At 35.3% G+C, this 19069-nt stretch overlaps 1 protein-coding gene across 1 annotated transcript in view; it reads right to left on the bottom strand.

The window, feature by feature from the left end:
* CSMD3 (CUB and Sushi multiple domains 3) overlaps positions 1-19069 on the bottom strand; it is a 609188-nt gene that overhangs the window by 510289 nt on the left and 79830 nt on the right. Inside the window, 1 exon segment of the mRNA XM_030493685.1 lies at positions 16284-16506. Within this exon segment, the coding sequence (XP_030349545.1) occupies positions 16284-16506 (223 nt within the window).

Here is a 19069-nt window from a genome sequence, read left to right as displayed (position 1 = left end):
CCGCCGACCGATACCCAGCCCGACCCGAGCAGTGATCTGGGCCTTCCGGGTAACTCTCCCCGGTTTATATACTGGGCATGACGTGCTGTGGTATGGAATACCCCTTTGGCCAGTTTGGGTCAGGTGTCCTGTCTCTGTTTCCTCCTGGCTTCCCCTCCTCCCTGGCAAAGCATGAGACTGAGAAAGTCCTTGGTTGGAATAAACATTACTTAGCAACAACTAAAAACATCGGTGTTATCAGCGTTGTTCCCAGGCTGAAAGTTAAAGAACACAGCACTGCACCAGCTACTAAGAAGGAGAAAAATGACTGCTATAGTTGAACCCAGGTCAGTAATGCATGTATTTCATGTGTGCATCGGGTGCAGGTGTCAAGGCTTTGGTAGTGGGCGAGGTTCTGTGCGGAGTCCAGGGGCTGTCCAGTGCTGGACACAGCTGGTTCCAGCTGGGTCCCCAACAGATGTATTGCAGAACACAGCTGAGTTCATCAGCAAAGCTGCTGGCACCTCTGTGAAGACATATTTAAGAAAGGGCAAAAAGCTGCACAAGCAGTGAGGAATGAAGAAAGAAAGTTTGAAAAACAGAAAAACAGGGAACACCAAGGTCAGAGAGGGAGGAGAAGGAGATGCTTCAAGCAGTGTAGCAGAGGTTTCCCTGCAGCCCATGGTGGACCATACTAGAGCATGTAGTATGGCACTGTAGACCATGGAGGACCTCACACAAGAGCAAATGGATATTCCCTAAAGTAGTTCACAGCCCACAGAGAGGACACACATTGGAGCAGCCTATGGAGGACCCAGGCTGGCATAAGGAAAAGTATGAAGAGAAAGGAGCAGTAGCGAGGAGCTGTTACGGACCAGCCACAAGCCCACATTTCCCATCTCCCCTCTGTTGTTCAGGAAGGGGGAAGGTAAAGGAGATAATAATAGACTGAAGTTATGCTTAGGAATAAAAGGGTGAGGAAGGGGGGCAAGGTGTTTCATTTTATGTCTTTTTTTTTTTCTCACCATCTAAATCTCTTATTGACTGGCAATTAATTAAATGAATTTTCTCCAAGTTGAGGCTGTTTTGACTTAACTGTTTTGATAGTGTTCTGGTTTCTGCTGGGATAGAGTTAGCTAACTGTCCCAGCCAAAACCAGGACAGACAGTAATTTCCCTATAATTTTCAGTAAGTGATTTCCTCATCTTTATTTTGACCCAGGATTTTTTTTTCATCTTATTTTCTCTTTCTGTCCCATTGTTGAGAGGGAGTGGTGGAGTGACTGGGTGGACATCTTGCAGCCAGGCAAGGTCAACCCACCACAACCTCTAATGTTCTTTCTTACACATCAGTCAGAACAAACATTTTTGAAATCTCAGAAGAGTATTGGGAAGGGAAAACACCACCTTACTTCCTACAGTTAAGTATGAATATAATTAGTCTTTAAGTTTTTGGGTGTGCATTTGCACATGCTTGTGTACATGTTGAGAAGTTATTAAAGCTGTTGAATTGCAACTGAGAGTATTGCAAGGTTGATCTGCAGTGTCGTGGTAAAATTCAGCTGAGTTTGGTCTTCCAATTTTCCTTCCAGGGAAGCAGTTATTTACCCATTGAATTAGGAAGAAAGGAGTGTAAAGGCTTTAAACGTATTCCAATTCAAATATGAATAGGAGTAACGCCTACACTTCTTATATGTCTATTCAATCAGTTTAAAATAAGCAAACAGAATTTGTCATAATAGCCTATAAAACAAAGCAAACAAGATTGAGCAGAAGTGGCTAATTGGGTTCAAGTTTTGCTCTCAATAAAAATGTTCATAAAAATATCTTATACTTTATTCAACAATTCATTAACAAATCGACGTGATTTATGAACTCGTTTATTTTTGTCAAATGCTAATTTTTCCCTGTCAAAATGCAAAACTGCTCATGCGATCTATTATTTTAAAATAATGATCATAGGTCAAGGCTGAACATTTTTGATTGAACAGCTGCTTTGAACTAAACAATAAATTACTCATTAGATTCTGGCATGATCATTATATTCTTTACAAAGAGTGTTTCTAAAAACTGCTACCATCCATTATCAATGTAAAACTTATTATACAACTCAATTGTTTTCTAGCACCAAAAATGAAACAGGCTTTATAAATAATTATCTTTTCTATAACAGTCAATTCATTTTAATACACAAAAAAATAGGAAGAAGAACTTCAAACAGCAACTAAGAAGAACCAGATGTCTCACTACATACAAATACAATTTAAAAATCTATAGGGTGAGGATTTGCCTGCTTCTTGGGTAGAAAACTGATCAGAGCAAAACATATCTAAACAATTACTTTTAGAGCACTCGAAAACATTCTAGGTCCATTAAGTAACAAGAATTAAAAAAATTATGAAGCAAACAGTACATATTTTTAATCTTTATCAGCCTGAACATTATGACAATATAGTTTATTCTCCTCATCTTTTTAAAGCTAGGTGAGGATGTACAGTACATTTTAGTAGGTCTTGAACCTTTTTAAACATGAAAGAAAGGAGCCTGCTCCTTCCAATTTTCCCACAGCTCTGATACTGACTTCACAGTGGTTCTAATGATTTGCACACTTCTCTGTGAATTGATTCATTTAACTATCCTGATGAAGAACTAATCCATTAAAAATGAACCCAAGTCAATTCAGTTAGCAAAGGGAAGCATATGCACAAGGGAGTATTGCCTGATGAGTGCCAGAGCCAACAGCATTGAAGGGAAGGATCACACAGCCAAAGTCAGAGGAATATGAGCTGGATTTGCTTCTGTAAGTGACAGCAAGCTTTTAGATAAGCTCAACTATCTTTTGTAACTTGCCTTAATGTGTGAAAATAGCACAATATGGAAAGGAGAAATGCCATGTTTGGCTTATCACTGTTGTAGGTGCCAGGAACTTCCAGATGAGCTTCAACTTATACCAAATATTCTGTGGAGTTTTGGAATTCATCCATGAGAAAAATGCTTGTGACATTATCACCACACATGTTATTTCTATTCTCGTACACAGATAAAGTTGTAGTAGCAGGGCATGTGAAGGAGGAAGAGCTATCTGCATATATTTCAGAATCTATGATTTTAATATGAAAACCTTGCTGTCTTAGAATATAAAGTCATTATTGAGTAACATCAACAAATAATAGAATAAATCAATCCTGAATCAATCCTCAATATACTGCAGGGAAGAAAGAAGTATGTATAAAGGTTTTATTTTTTACCACTGCAGTGAGAAATCAAGCTCTCAGTTTCCCATATCCGCTCTGAACTGCCCTTGGCAGGGTGGGTAGAGGAACAGCAAAATTTGTACTTGCATGGGAGGGGAAGGGTTTCACAGCACAGGAAGAAATAAAATAATATAGGGCGAGAGAGATGACCCCATAAAACACCACGTGGAAGAGAAAAAAGCCAGGATAATGGAAAAGAATTTTCATTTACAGGTCAAAAATTCTGAGGCAGATCTGTAAAAAAGCTGTGACGCTATTTGACCTATCAAGCCATAAATGTGGCTCTATAGTGATCTTTACAGAACCCAAAAAGTAAAGGGTTGTAAAATAATGTATCTATTACATAACCACAATGTATATACTACATAAGCATAAAGAATATAAACATGTAATTTTTCAGTCTCATAGCAGGTATTTAATTCCATATTGATCATTATAACTAAAATGCCGTAGCAAAATTTCTAGCAGTAAAGTGAAAAGCATTTTTAAGAAAATTGCATCTGAGTTTAAAATACCAAATAAGGTCCCTCTTCCGAGGGAGAAAAATCTAAATAAAAAAATTGGATTTGGAAAATGTAGATTTTCTTTTTAAATTTTTCTCTTTCCTTTACATATAATCAATGTATGTGGAAGGTTTTTTTTCTCTTTCCATCCCCACAAAACAAAAAGGAGAAGACTTCCTGGGAAGAAAAAAGCTCCCTACAGCATAATTAAGTTTCAGATTTGTTAAAAAAAAAAAAAAAGTATAATTTTTCAAATTAATTGACTCCTCTTTTCAAGCATCTCGTATGATATGAAATAAAAAGAAAAAAATAGCATTTATGAGAGGAATTTTTTTGTTACTTGAAAGACAGTGAAACATTTAAAATCCAGTATAATATAACAGAAGGGTGTCAGGTACCTTATTCTAACCTGCACTTTTGGAAATCTTCCCTTAACTGTTCTAACAAAGGAGAGATCTTTCCAAAATTAACAAAGATGTAAAGTCAATTAAATATATAATTTGATATATTTATATATTTATATATTGATAAATATATCAATTAAGTATATCATTCCTATTACCACTTTTTATACACATTTATTGTCCCAACACCAGAGATTCTTAGTGCTCATTGGGTAGTGGACTTAATACAAAACCCATCGCAACCAAGCAGCATCTTCCCACCAATTTCCATGGGCTTTGAGTCAGATGTTTAGTTCCTCTACAAATCAGCTTTGAACATTCCTGTTAAAATAAACACGAGCTACATTTGTTCAGTAATTGTAAATCAGACTTTTACTTGGTTTTCATACAAAGACCACACAATGAACCACTGAAAAACAGCACCTGTTTGAAGCAGACTAGTTAGCATGTAAAAATACAGAGCACTTCAGTTTTAGGGGCTTTTTTTTTTTCCCTAATAGTTATAATAAACATAGATAAGCAAGCATTACAAAAGTCATTAGTGTAGGGACAAAATGGAGCTTACCCATTGACAACAATAAATGCACAACTAGAATATTTTTCTCTTCTATATGCCTTGACAATATATAGTTTACTGCATGTCATTCTGCTAGGTATGAAAGCACACAATGTTGTACTATTAAAAAAAAAAAAGTTCTTTTTTCTAACAAACATTTTTAGATATTTAGGAATGACTAGAATTATTATTGCAGTGAGAACCAAATAAGTACATTTCCAGTTGTAAGAACACACTGCTGTGTGAATATCTGTACTGTTCCAGTGGTAGAGACAGTGATTTCAAAATATACTACTTTTCCTTACAAAGTAACACTTTTACTAAACATTACTAAGAAAAGTCCAATATGACAAAGTTTTTTTGATTACATTTGGAATATCCATGGTTTTAGCATGCTTTTTTCATGCTTTGAGTACCACAATCATTTCAAGAAATAAATTTTCAAAGATTTTCTTACTTTTGCTGAAAACGGGTAAGAAAATGTAGTCTCTATATTTAGGATTGGATAATAGCTATGCACATGTATAGTTACATGTCTGCCAGGTCTGCGGCTAGCATATGCATGTTAATAAATGGGGGTAGGTTTAAGTAAAAATAAGTGTATAATACAAATATGAGTCCACTTAGATGATCTTTTTTGTAATCATCAAAGAATAGGTTAGGCTGTGTTATCTTAATTCCAGATATGAGTAATTTTGCCTGGCATTAACAAAAAACAATTCTCAGCAAACATAATCAAGAGAATGGAGTAAAAAAGACTTTTAACAGAAATAATCATTGCTGCAAACAAAATATCTCTCCAAAAAAGAGGATGAGTGAGCAACTCGCATTTCCTATCAACATAAGCAGTTACAGTTGTTACTTTTTACAGTTCTAACTGATAAAGACAATCAAACAAAAAAACCTATGCGGAAACTTTTAAACATTTTCATTGTCCCTCATTGTTTGGATATATGTTTTATAAAAATACTAAATATAAGTTTTTGAAACCACTGAGACATAATGCAAAGTGTGAACTCAATACAAAATTATTCCCAGGACACAATCCATTTAACAGGATAACAGTGAATAGGCTTTTTTAGAACACTAAAAGTTGTTCCTGATCTGTATCTTTTTTGAAATTTTTTATTGTTTACAAGGAATAACCAATCAATCTGAAAAAAAAGACTCTGTTTCAGCAAGCAAATTTTTATTAAAAAAATAAAATAACACTGGAAGGTACTTTTTACAAGGGTATGTTGGGACAGGAGAAGGGGGAATGGCTTTAAGTTGACACAGGGAAGATTTAGATTAAACATCAGGAAAAAATTCCTCTCTATGAGGCTGCTGAGGCACTGGCACAGGTTGTCCACAGAAGTTGTGGCTGTCCCAACCCTGAGAGTGTCCAAGGCCAGGTTGGACAGGGCTGGGAGCAACCTGCTCTAATGGAAGGTATCCCTGCCTGTGGCAGGGGAGGTGGAACTATATGGTCTTTAAGGTCCCTTCCAACTCAAACCATTCTATGATTCTATGAAAAAGCACAATATGTTTATGTGTTGAGAATTATAATTAAAAAAACAAACCAAAGCCCCAAAACAAAAAACACAAAACCGAAATCAAACAAACCAAAAGCAACCAAACAACCAACAAACCAAAAACCAAAAAACAAACAAACAAAACCAGACCAGTAATGTCTCAGTTTTTGAAATGGCTTCTTCATGGCTTAATGTCAGTTAAAAAATTTCTTACAGCTGCACCACAGAAATCAGTGTTAAGAACTGGATCGTGTTAGCATAAAAAATGAAACCTGGTATTACAGCATATTGATCACTAACTTAGTGTGGTTCTAAACAAGAAAACAATGTGCAATAATATTCTGAGAAAGAAAAAAAAAAAAGATTTCATTTCTCTAGACAACCATTGAGAAAACCTTAGGCACAGAAAAATTAAATCTACTTCACCTGAAATACAGAGATAAAGAAGCTTTGAAATCCTCCACATAGAACTGAACAATCATGTCAAATGTAACTCCAAAGTTCAATATATGCAAAGCTGAAAGCCTGTCAGAATCTTGTTTATTACAGGTGTCTGGATTTTTTAGTTGAGGGCTTTTTGTAATTTTTAGATAAGGCCACTGTGAGATCTTAAAAAAAGTGATCTTCAAAAGTGGTAAGTTCACAGATAGAAACTACAGATAAGAAAGTAAGTTCACAGATAGAAACTACAGATAAGAAATGGTAAAGTAAAAAAAGAAAAATTATGAGAGGATACTTAATTAGAGTGGGTTTGGAAAGATAGGACAGAGATGGCTAAAACAATTTTACCGAGGAAGGTGGAATGGAATTCAATAAAAGATAAATTATAGACCAATAATGGTTTGATAGTGAAAGCAGTATTGTGGAAACAGGAGGGTACAAATATATTCATACTTCATCTTTCATGGGAAAGTCTAGTCAAATCCACAGTTTTCCATTTTAACTTCAAAAAGAGAGCTATCTCCATTTTGATGTTTTGCCCTATTTGTAACTTTAATTACAGAAATTATAATACACACCCTAAGAACAAGACATGGATATAATATTTATATATGGAAACATAGTTCCTTTCTATAATACTTTTTATAGTATTTTATTTGGAAAAAAACATTTAACTTGCGTGCATAGTGAATAATACTATTTTTCATACCTCTGAGTTCTCTATTTTGGCCAATCAGGAAGTTTACTTGATTTTCTATTTTTTCTGCTTGGCATGGAGGACTTTGTGATGATTTTATATTTTAAATATTTTTTTTTCAGTTCTATATTTAAGTACATTTTCACTTCCGATAATCACTTGAAGTCACAGAGGAAATAAAAATAATTAATAGAAACTATTACAGCCATGATTCATTTTCACATGGCCTGCTATACAAGCTTACAATGACACTGGGACTAGGCAAAGCATATTTTTGCAATTATTAATAATCAAAAGGCTATGAGAGGTAATTACCTTGATTAGTATGTCACTGTGACTTTTTCATTCAGTTTATATTTATAGAGCTGGATTACAAAGTACCACACTACATACTTCCTATGAAGGCAGTAATCTAAGAAATTATTTCATTTCAAATTCAAAAAAAATCCGACTATACTTTGACTTAATTCCATATTTTGCCATTGGAGAAAACTTGTGTTAGTGGTTATGATTCAAAAATTGTGTCCTTTAATATTTACTGTTGTCTTCAAATAGTACAAATCTTTTTGCAATTTATCAACAGCTACTTTCTAAATGACAACTGAAATACTACAGTATATGAACATTTACAGTACAGAAATAGAAGTACAGCTGTTTTCACTCAGGATTTTGCCACTTTTGTGTGTGTAGAGTTCCATTTGGGAGTTTGCATGGGTCTGCAATACCCTTTATAGCATCTGTCTCTTCTCATTCCTGTCATATCTTACTTGTTGCTTACTAAAGTTTCTTGGGTTTTGTTAGAAATTAGTGTAATAAAAGACATACATCAAAGATGCTATCTATCTATGTATCCTATCTCTTCACATCATTCCTCATTTTTATACTTAGTGTTTATTAATTAGATCATCATATTGGGCCCTTTTCATTTCACTTTTTCCAACAACCAATACTCCATCAAAAAATACAGGCTCCATTCTTTATACATAGGTGCCTGTTACTCGAGAGAGGAGTTCTCATCAACTGCAATCACATTGTAAAAGAGTATCAGAGAAAGGTCCATCAGCAGGCTTTAGCAATAGATGTCTGCATTGGTTTCCTGCAGGCCACAGATAAGAATGAACAGCATTTGTCCAAGAAAAGGTTCTTTTTGTATAGTATTAGAAAAAAACTGAAGGAGATTAGGATTCTCTGCTTGCAAGTCTCAGTTAAAACTTAGTCTACTTGTATAAACATATATAGTTTTAGTATGGCAGATATACAGAAAGGGACTTTAAACTGTGACCAAGAAAAGCAAATCTATTTTATCTTAGAGGAACTCCTAATATTGTTTGAAACTGGATAAAATACACATTTCTCTCTAGACACGGTTAATTTTATATTATAAGGATCTTTCTTTGTTCTTTTTTTCCTTGTTTCCTTATCTCTTCATTAGTCTCTGACTACCACTTACACCTTTTTATTTTCTCTTTCTTTGTAAGAAGAGAGTGTCATCCCATTTTGTTTATTTCACTGGTCTCTAAATTCTCAAGTGAAATTCCTTTTCTTCTCTTTCATGAAAACAGTTGAGAAAACTGGAGAACTGTGGATCAGCTTTCTTTCAGAAAGAAAAATCAATGACTCAGAGTAATCAGAGAGGTTCCAAAGTGTTTCCAAAGTGTTGAATCCTTAATTTGATTTTAATCAGCTCAGTTTCTGCTCTGGTTGCCAATTTGGGCAGAAAGTGAACAGTGACAAGAGAAGAAAAGTACATGTACTTAAGGCATAATAAACACTCTGAACAGAAAAAAAATCAAAGGGTTGCTTCTGATGACAATGGAAACTTTTTGAGGTTCAGTAAATGGCCCATTGTCTCCCTATCAACAACTCCTGGTCTACATCAATATCCAAAGAAACTTAAACAAGAGAGTGAAAAAGGAAACTTTGTACTTTTTCCATTGTGAAGGTTAGTTGGGAATGAAGACCTGAATGACTGCAAATATTCCACTCTGACATGTCTTAAAGACTTGATAGCCAAATACTCAAAGAGATTTTGTCTCTGTCATTTTAATCTAGAACCTCACAGAGTTGCCATTTTTTTCTTTATTTTATTAGTACTGAGTCTGCTAACTTGATCACCTGTTATGATAGTAGATGGAAGGTCCAGAACTAACTTGCAGTTAGATAACTGAAACTGCCATTTGAAACGGCAATAATATAAGACAAACAATAACAATACTCAAAAAGGGTCTTTATATGGTTTAAATAAACAAGGCATTGTTCTTAGGAGAAGGAATTTACAAAGGATACACATGCATGAAGTAAAATGAAGCTACATACAACAAAGTTTGGATTCAAAACGCTCTGGACTAGCACACCGTCACTAGCTCTGGGCACTCTGTACTACATCTTGTAGTACTGTAGATTCCCCAAAAAAGTAAGATAATGAATTTAGCTGGGAGATAGTAAAGGACATAACAGAGATACAAACCTTCACAAACAATTAAAGTTAAATTTCTAAGGACCACAATAAGAAAAGAGTCTGAGTCAGAAGAAAAAGATTATTCTGGCTGCCAGGGTGGCGTTAGCTGACATGCAGCGAGCTGGAAGCTGCATTAATGGTAGCAGAATAGCCTAATTGTGGCCTGTTTGACCCAGACTTCTATATGTTAAAAGGAGAAACATATTCAGCATAGTTAGAGAAAGAAATGGAAAAATAAGCAGAGCTAATATATGAGGAGTTACTGCCATTGCCAACATTCATTCTATAGCTAGCCTTTCTTCATCCTAAAATTTCTGTAGAATAATATTGACAATTTAGCACAAGTAAGATATAAATTATAATTCTTCCAATTTAAAAATATAAAGTTTCATAGATAAAATCTGGTGTAACAGAAATATATTTTTCCCTTTTTAAAACTGGGAATTGTTAGTATTTTACTTAGTGCTACTGATTTTTAAGAACATAAAATTATTAAAGTATCCTTGATTTTATTGTGGGGATTTTTTTTTGTTGTTTGCTTTGTTTTGTTTTTATTTATCCTATGCCCTGAATGTTTTTCAATAAAATTTTAGATGTAGAAAAAAGAGCAGATGATGCTAGCATTTCAGTGCTGTAAAAATAAAAAAAATATAAATTATTCAGAGAAAGTACACCTTAAATCTGTTTTGAACTAAAATACAATGTTTGATTATGTTGTCAGTAATACCTGGTACATTTATGATGGAGAGACAGGTATCTGACAATGTTATTAGGCCAGGAGAAGGCACTAACAGGGTGACAGCAGGGTGCTTGAGTCATCCATCTGGGTGTTCCCTTACCAGCCAAGGAAAGTACTCATCCTGCTCCTACTGTGGTCCTATAGATCACTGTACCAGGTCCAACTCCTATGGCATGGTCAGAGTAGCCGGTTTGGCTTCTTGTCCTGGCATGTCCGAAAGTTTTCCATGGCCTTTTCAATAAGGATAACCTCAGCCAATAGCCAAGTAAACAGCCAACTCACCAGCCTGCAACTCTAATAATATTTAATATCAATCAATATTAATTGTAATTTTACATTAAAAAATGGGAGTATAAATCTCCCCTTCTTTTTTCTTTGCTTTTCATTAGTTGGACCAAAGAAATTAATTTTAATTTTATAGTCAGTACCACCCATTCAAAGAAGAGCAATATCTGTTATTCCATAAACTATGAAATAAAAAGAAAAAAAAAGTATTTTAGTTTTATTTAAGTTTAGCTTTGAGCTTATTCCTCTGTAATGCAATAATCAGTTCTATTTCCAGTAGTTTGCAATATCATTATCAAAGTAGGGGTCTGTTTGTTTACCACCAAATTCAAACCTTTGGAAATACTAGGGTGAAGAGAACATACCTAATTACATTTACCACCAGCAGCATCCTAAAATCTACTTAATCTTCTGGGGGTTGCTTCTCTTTTCTGTTCAAGTGTTTGGGGATGGGGAATAAATGTTTACAATGTAGTCCTACTCAGAGAGTCAGATGTTGTAGGAGAAAGCAGGTCATTGGTACAGAAAAAGCAGTGGATGTCTCCAGTAATTTCAGTGAATTTCTCCTATGCAGCTAAGCAGCACTGATCAGGTAACCTGTGCATTTGATTCTTGTTTGTCTCAGCAGGGAATGTAGATGACAGGATGATTCACCTTACTTAAAAAACCAGAGATTATAAAAGATGAGTATTAGCTCACCTTTTAAACACAGAATATTAAAGCTTCTTTCCATTCAAATTTCCTAAGAGGAAATTAACAGCGAGTAGGTAAAGTTTTTAATTCATCCAATTACATCTTTGCATACATATCAATATTTAAAACTATCATCTCTGCAGATATATGCTGGTCTTGCAGGCTCTTGAACACAAGCAAAAGATACATTTATTAAGTGTTCAAAAATTCCAGTTTGTCAGAGGTCTGCTTCTTATGATTTTTAGATAAACATATTCATACTTCTTTTCAGTTATGCAAACAAATGAATAGCTGTCACAAAATGATTATACCCTTTTGACAACAATGGAGCTTTCCAAACTCCCATACTATGTCTGTCCTTTTGAAGACCACACATAGTGAAATATTCTGATGGGTTTTTTCCAGAACATTCTGGTAGACTTGTCATTTTCTAAATAATTTTAACTTCGAAAGTATATAATTTTGGCTACTATAAAATGTTTTTCTGAACATAAATATATGAAAGATTCTTTTAGTCAACGCGACACAGAAATATGCTAGTTTCAGTTATTCAATTTATCCCAGTAAAATTGAAGCAGCTATGCGGTTTTTTCTCTCTTTAAAATAGATATTAATTTGTTTCATTGATTTCAATGCAATGTTAATTTTGTGATGAATATTTAAATTTCAAATCAATTAACTGGTTAGGTACTGGTAATTTTGGAAAATACATTGCCCTGGAATTGTGAACAGAGCTTGGGTATATAATCACAAGTTATTCAATCATTTAAAGGTATTTCTAATATTGTGTTGCAAGTTGGAGTAATTAATTAGAGGCAAAAGTTTAATTTTAGAAAACTAAGTATGACATCTCTTAAAACTAATGTTCAGGTCTAAGCATCGTACTTAAAAAAAAAAACAAACATGCTTTTTAGTATTTGCTGATTGTAAATTATGCGTGAGAGGCTGAACTGAAATCAGACTCCACTGTCCTTTGTCTCAAAGATCCGTATGAGAAGCTGAAATGGGACTCCACTGTCCATTGCCTGAGAGATGGGTGGGAGGAGCAGAGATAAGGCTCCTCTGTCCATTATCTCAAGGATTGGTGTGAGGAATTGCTGCCCATTATCTCAAGGATTGCTACAAGAAAATCTGGCTGCAAGGCCAGGGAAACTGGATGCACGTGATTCGCCAGGAATGTGCAGTATGTGACATTAAGAACAGAGGTACTTCCCCTAGTGTGTTATAAAAGGGGAAAAAGCTAATCGCCATTGTGGACACCCTCCACCAATGATGATGACTATAGACCCTCAGACACCACCGGATCCACAGTGGTGACTGTCTATCTGCACTCTGAATGCTTGCTTAATTTCTGTCTTTTTTCCGATCTGTCCTATTGTTATCTTTTTTTTAATAATAATTTCCTTTTTTGTAATAATTGTCTTTTTATAATGAGTAAACTGATCAATTACAGTATTTGACCTCACTTGCATTGTAATTTCACTCTGGGGATCACATATTTCCGACACTGGGTTTTTCTCCAGTTGGACCCTGATAGTTGTGCTCAGAAATTTCTTTTTAAAAAAAGAAAAAAACCTAATATTACACAAGTTGTAAAGTAAAATACTTGCAAGGAAATGTCAGAATTGATGTGGCCATTCCCTCATCCACCTACATATGCACCCCAACACGGACACTAATAGCACAGTTTAAAATTAATTGTGGTTTCCATATGACGATTCAAGGAGTGACATGAAGAGTATCCAATGAATAATTCATATAGGTAGTCCCATACTTGGTTTTGTACGACATCTAAATCTTCTAAAAAAATGTCAGGATCCTGAGGAAACCAGTAGCCCTTCCTGGCCCTGACCAGCCTCAGCTGGGACTCCCAACCACCACTGCCCATGGCTACTGGGACTCCATTTCAGCCCACAGTCAGCCATCCAGTCCCTGCTGCAGCTGTGTCCCTGCCTCTCAGCGCTACTCTGTGGGGAGCTTAGCTGGGTTTCTTTTTTGTTACAGCTAGACAACCTGGAGGGACCCTGGACTTGGTTCATCGCTTGCCATGTAGGGTGCTGACCCTGTTATCAGGCCCTGGCTCTGCCCCTCGTGTTCAGCACCTCCAGGATTATGCCCCTCCTGGAGCAGCCCTGCTCTTGCCACTACCAGTATATGGCAGTAGGTACTACAGTGAATTATTTACAAGGTATACTAAAAAATATTTTCATAACATGCAAGAGGTATCACCATGCGATTCCAATTGGCTTTTGCGAAGCAGTTGAATTATGTGATGTTTTGTCAGTTCAAATCATGCCTTAGATTAGCTTCAGTTAAAAGTGGGATTTCTTATCACTAGTGCAAACAAAGCTCTCAGTTTTCAGGATGGACACCCAGAAAATTGAAAGAATGTTATTGATATGCATCTTCAAAAAGCTTGTCTGAAACAATTGATCTAAAAACACACAAAAATTATGTGAAAGGCAGAAATTTAGAAAAAATGGAATGGGAGTTATGTCTGGAAATGCAGCACTTCTTCCACTCAGAGTAGCAGTTAGAAATATTAGCTACCTTCCCAAATAAGGTGTACACAAAGTTGCAAATTAAAAGTAATCATATAAAACTGAACCCTGATATAATTTTTTTTTTTTTTTTTTTGAGGGGATATTAGGTGTGTAAATGTGAAAGAAAGGGTACACAAAATTCACAAAGATGCACAGGAGGGCAACCAGAAAGCCCTAAAATTAGACAGTGTCTGTGATGTGCCTCATAAAAACTCCCATGTATGAAATTTTGCTGAAAGCTTGGTTTAAATACAGGAAGTAATACTATCTATCTTTATGCAAATTTTTTGTAGGTGCTTACAAATATGATTTATGAAAAGATATTATTATTTGCATTTAGTTCACAAGCTTTAACTATTCTATATTTGTCTATTTATAGTTTGAGGAAAAGATCTATGCTAAATTGAAGCATATACAGTAACACACACATGAAAGCGTAATATTGACTGTTCTCTTTCTGTAATGGCCACACCTGACATGCTTCTTTTCCATTTATTATTGTTTAGATGCCAGTTAAGTGCCATCTAAACCAGTTAAGGCTGTTAAGCATTCACTGAAGACAGTCAGTGACTGCACATTTCAGCAAGATTCAATTCCGAGGAGATCAATTAAACAAAGTACAAAACGGGAGGACAGGGTCAGAGGTTATGAGCTTCAAAAATAGCCCAAATGCAAAATCTTTTTCAGTCATATAGAAACTTCTTTTGATTCAAAAATATTGAAGTGGAAAAAGAAATAGTGGCCTTGTCTGAGGTTTATTTTTTAGCTGTCATGTTTTATATTTTACAAATATACCTGTACGGTCCCCTGAATATGGTCTTTTTCCTGTTGCAAAATTAAGACTGTGACCAGTGTAATCTAATTACACTTTCATTAATGTCAATAAGTAAAATGATAAAATCCACTGTCATTCTAGAAAGAAAGTTTCCACAATCAACTGTACCTCTGTAAAACTTTAGGTGTTTAAGTAAAAACCTTTTGCAAAAAGCTCTAGAAAATATGACCTTACTACTTTCTACCAGCAATCTGAGAAATAAATGTCACCATGATTTAGTAAAGCTTGCATAATTTCACTATCACACTTTCTTAATTTAAAACCCAGTTCTCCACTCACACAAATGTGTACTATTTTTCTACTGCACCCACACACTGGCAAGATCTTGTAAGTCTTGCAAAAGTAGTCTATTTCAAGACCTATGAAGAGCTTAATCATCTTTTCCTTTTTAAGTGCTGACTTTATTCTCTTCTACAGAACTCCTTAACCTATTCTTCACCAGACTATAATGGCATCCTAATACACAAACCAAAACTATTGAGCATAGCCAGGCTTCCTTGACACAGTTCTCAAGACAATGACCCTTAAAAAAAAAAAAAAATTTATACCAAAGCTCCAGCTTTGAAGGCTTAGTTTGATATAAAAGAATCCTGCACTTATATATCTATGTATGTACATAGGTATCTAAATATCTATGTGGACAGATAAATATACATAGATATGAGCATGCAAATATATATAATCCTTCCCTGTAGCTTGGACAAGATGTACAAAGAAAAAATTTCTGTCTTTGCAAGATGTTGTTTTCCTCTTTTTTCCTTCTCCTAGCTTCCTTCACCATTTTTTTTTTTTTTTGATTTTTCCTAATGTCTAATCTAAATCTCCCCTCTTTCAGTTTAAAAGCCATTCCCCCTGTCTTGTTCCTACATGCCCTTGTGAAACGTCCCTCTTCAATATTTCTTTGGTAAGTTCCCCTTTAGGTACTAGAAGGTTGCTATAAGGTGTCCCTAGGCCTTCTCTCTCCAGGCTGAACAACCCCCACTCTCTCACCCTTTCCTTATAGGGAAGTATTCCATCCCTCTGATTCATTTTTGTGGCCCTCCTCTGAACCTGCTTTCACCAGGTCCATGTCTTTGCTGTGTGGTGGGCCCCAGAGCTGGACGTGAGAGCAGAGGAGAAGGAGCCAGATTCAGATCCCTCAACCTGCTGGCCATATTTCCTTTTATGCAGCCCAAGAAATTATTTGCTTTCTGGGCTGCAAGCACTTACTTTAACTAGAATTAAAGTGCATCATATAGATTTTAAGGCATTTATTATTAGTTAAGGAAAGTGCACCTTAAAGTCTAAATAAGAAAGAATTCATAATTCAAAAAAGTTAACTTTATTTTCTCAGATATTTTTAAGATATGAATATATTATGTTTTAATAATGTTTATTCTTTACCTTGTCCTAAAGTTTGCAGGATGAGGATGCCCATCATATAGTGACAAATAATCATATTCTTCTTCTAGAGCAAAAGACTGAAAGACGATCTGTATTCTGTTTCTTTCTTCTGCTATTATAACCCATGTACAGTTGGCACCATTTGGATATCCATATGGGAAGCCAGGGCTTTCTATAGTGCCATTAAGTCCTTTTAGAGTTCCACCACAGGTATAAATAAATCCTAAAAAGCAACAAGGAAACAGAAGTTAGCAATCCATTTTTATATCAATCTTCAATAAAATACATAATTGGAATTCATTTTTTCTAAAAAAAGTATCAGAATACTTCTTTGCAAGTACTGCATTTAGAAAGGTAAACCCCATGTGTTAATACAAATCCTGGCCACTTAATGCAAAACAACCCCACCCACCTAACAAATGTGTTTTCCATACTGTTTATGTAAAGACATATGGTAGCATATTTGCAAATAAATAAATGTAACAACATCTTTAACTATATTTGGTCATCTATGAGGCAAAGTATTTGTAACAATTCCCTTTTTTGTAAAAAGACTGAGAAGCAGCCAGAGCAAAGTAAATGTTCTATTTTGGTGCAGGTCTGATACAGATTAGATCTATTAACCTTCTGCTGCTCCTTCCCAGATTTTGGGACTGGAAGAGTCTGAAAAGTTATTTATTATCAACAAGCTTTTTCCAATCAATATTTCTGGGTTATGAAAGCTCTGTACTTAAAGACTCAATGTGAAATAGCCATCTGTTGCATCATTATATTATCTCACATAAACAATTGCACTGTGCATTTGTAACCTGAAAGAACTTAGTTAGAATTTTCCGTATCAAAATAAAATATTACGATGAAAACCTGATGTGTTTTGACTGACCCTAAGTGAGTGTTTTTGTTTAACTCCAGCTAAGTCCCACACATCTGCTCAACCCCTCTCCCCTTGGTGGGATGGAGGAGAAAATTGGAAAGGTTAAAAGTGAGAAAATTTGTGGGTTGAGATAAACACAGTTTGATAGGTAGAGCAAAAACTGTACATGTAAGCAAAGCAGAATAAGGAGTTCACTGGCTACTTTGGCAGGCAGGTATTTAGCCATTTCCAGGAAAGCAGGGCTCCATCACACCTAATGTTTACTTGGAAAGACAAACATTATAACCCTGAATGTCCCCCCCTTCCTCCTTCTTTCCTTCAGCTTTTATCACTGAGCATGACATCATATAGTATGGAACATCCCTTTGGTCAGTCGGGGCCAGATGTCCCAGCTGTGTCCCCTCCCAAATTATTGCCTGTCCCCAGCCTATTTACTGGGAGGGGCAGCATGAGAAAGAGAAAAAGCCTTGACTCTATTTAAGCACTGTACAGCAATATCTAAAACATCCTTGTGTTATCAACACTCTTTTAATCACAAATGCAAAACATAACACCATACGATCTACTATGAAGAAAATCAACACTATCCCGCCCAAAATCAGTACATGAGTCAAAGCTGAAATGTAGATCTGCCAATACATCCTTTTTAACATGAATATCCCAAAATGTCAGAAAAGGCCCCTACATTCAAAAGCCAAATTTTCTTGGACTATAAGCAATTTTCTTTTTATTTAGAAAATTCATTTTCTGAGAAAAAGTAGACAACAATTATAATTACAAAAAGATCTCCCCTAAGCCACTGTGTCCTGGCAGGGCAGGTCCTTTTCTATACTCCTGCTATCAGTTACAGCAGTTCCTAACTCCTCTAGGTCCTTAGGATATGTTTTTTCTTTCAGCCAGCTTTGCAGTCTGACTGTAGGTCTACATCCCCTCTTCAGGTGTTCTGCTCTCTTATCGATTAAATACTAGATCAATTTTCCTGGTTTGTCTTCTGCAGTCCCCAAAGCTTCTCTTCCCCAAGCATGCTCAGACCAAGCACCCTCTGCTAGTGGGGGGATATTATCAGCTGAAAAAAAAGCACTCAGCTGCTCAGCATGCTCTTTCAGAGAAATATGATATACATTTCATAACAAAGTACAAACAAACAAACCAGATGCTGTCTCTTTAATTATACACACATGTGTATATTTGGGCTCATTAAGTCATCGTCTTTATGGCATATTCACAAGCTTGTCTTCGTGCTGAGCATTTAAACATGCAGAACCCTTTCCCAGAAGAATTAAGCAGAAATCTCGTTAGATTTTACACTTTGTGTACACTTGCTACACTCTAAAGTAACTTTTCTTGACAACAGAAAAGGGACACAGCCAATATTTTTATCTGGGCTTTTGAATATTTATATGCAATGGTGAGAAAAGATGCTTTTTATGTAGTGCGATTACTCTTTTAGTACAAATATCAGTATATCATAGATATAAAGGGAATGGAAGATCCTCTTAGAAAGTAATTAGGGCTTTATTTACCTCATTGGATATGTATAGCAAATTCTATCTTCTACTGCATATTAGCTTAGAGAATTCATTTTCATATCAGTGCCTACAAACTTTCGTTTTTTATCAACCTTCATTGCTAGGAATCTGTTTTATTTATGTCTTTCTGCGTCTCCCTCATATACTCAAACTATTTTTAAATCTCCTTTATGTGCTATTATTTATTATTTAAGCTCAGCTCTTTTATTTAGCGCTTAAAAAAAATCTCTTGGAATGCTGTTTGTGTGCCAGTCACTTTACAAAACTGAACTATTTACTCATGCTAAGATCTTCATCCTAGAAATCTAGCACCTCCCACCAAATATAGCTAATGGAACAAGACTTTTAAAAGAGGTAAGTGTGCATATAGTTCTCAATTTATT

This window comes from Strigops habroptila, chromosome 1 (assembly GCF_004027225.2).
Source record: "Strigops habroptila isolate Jane chromosome 1, bStrHab1.2.pri, whole genome shotgun sequence".
Classification (NCBI taxonomy): domain Eukaryota; kingdom Metazoa; phylum Chordata; class Aves; order Psittaciformes; family Psittacidae; genus Strigops; species Strigops habroptila.
Note: the sequence above shows the minus strand (reverse complement) of the source record. Positions and strands in the feature narration are given on the sequence as shown.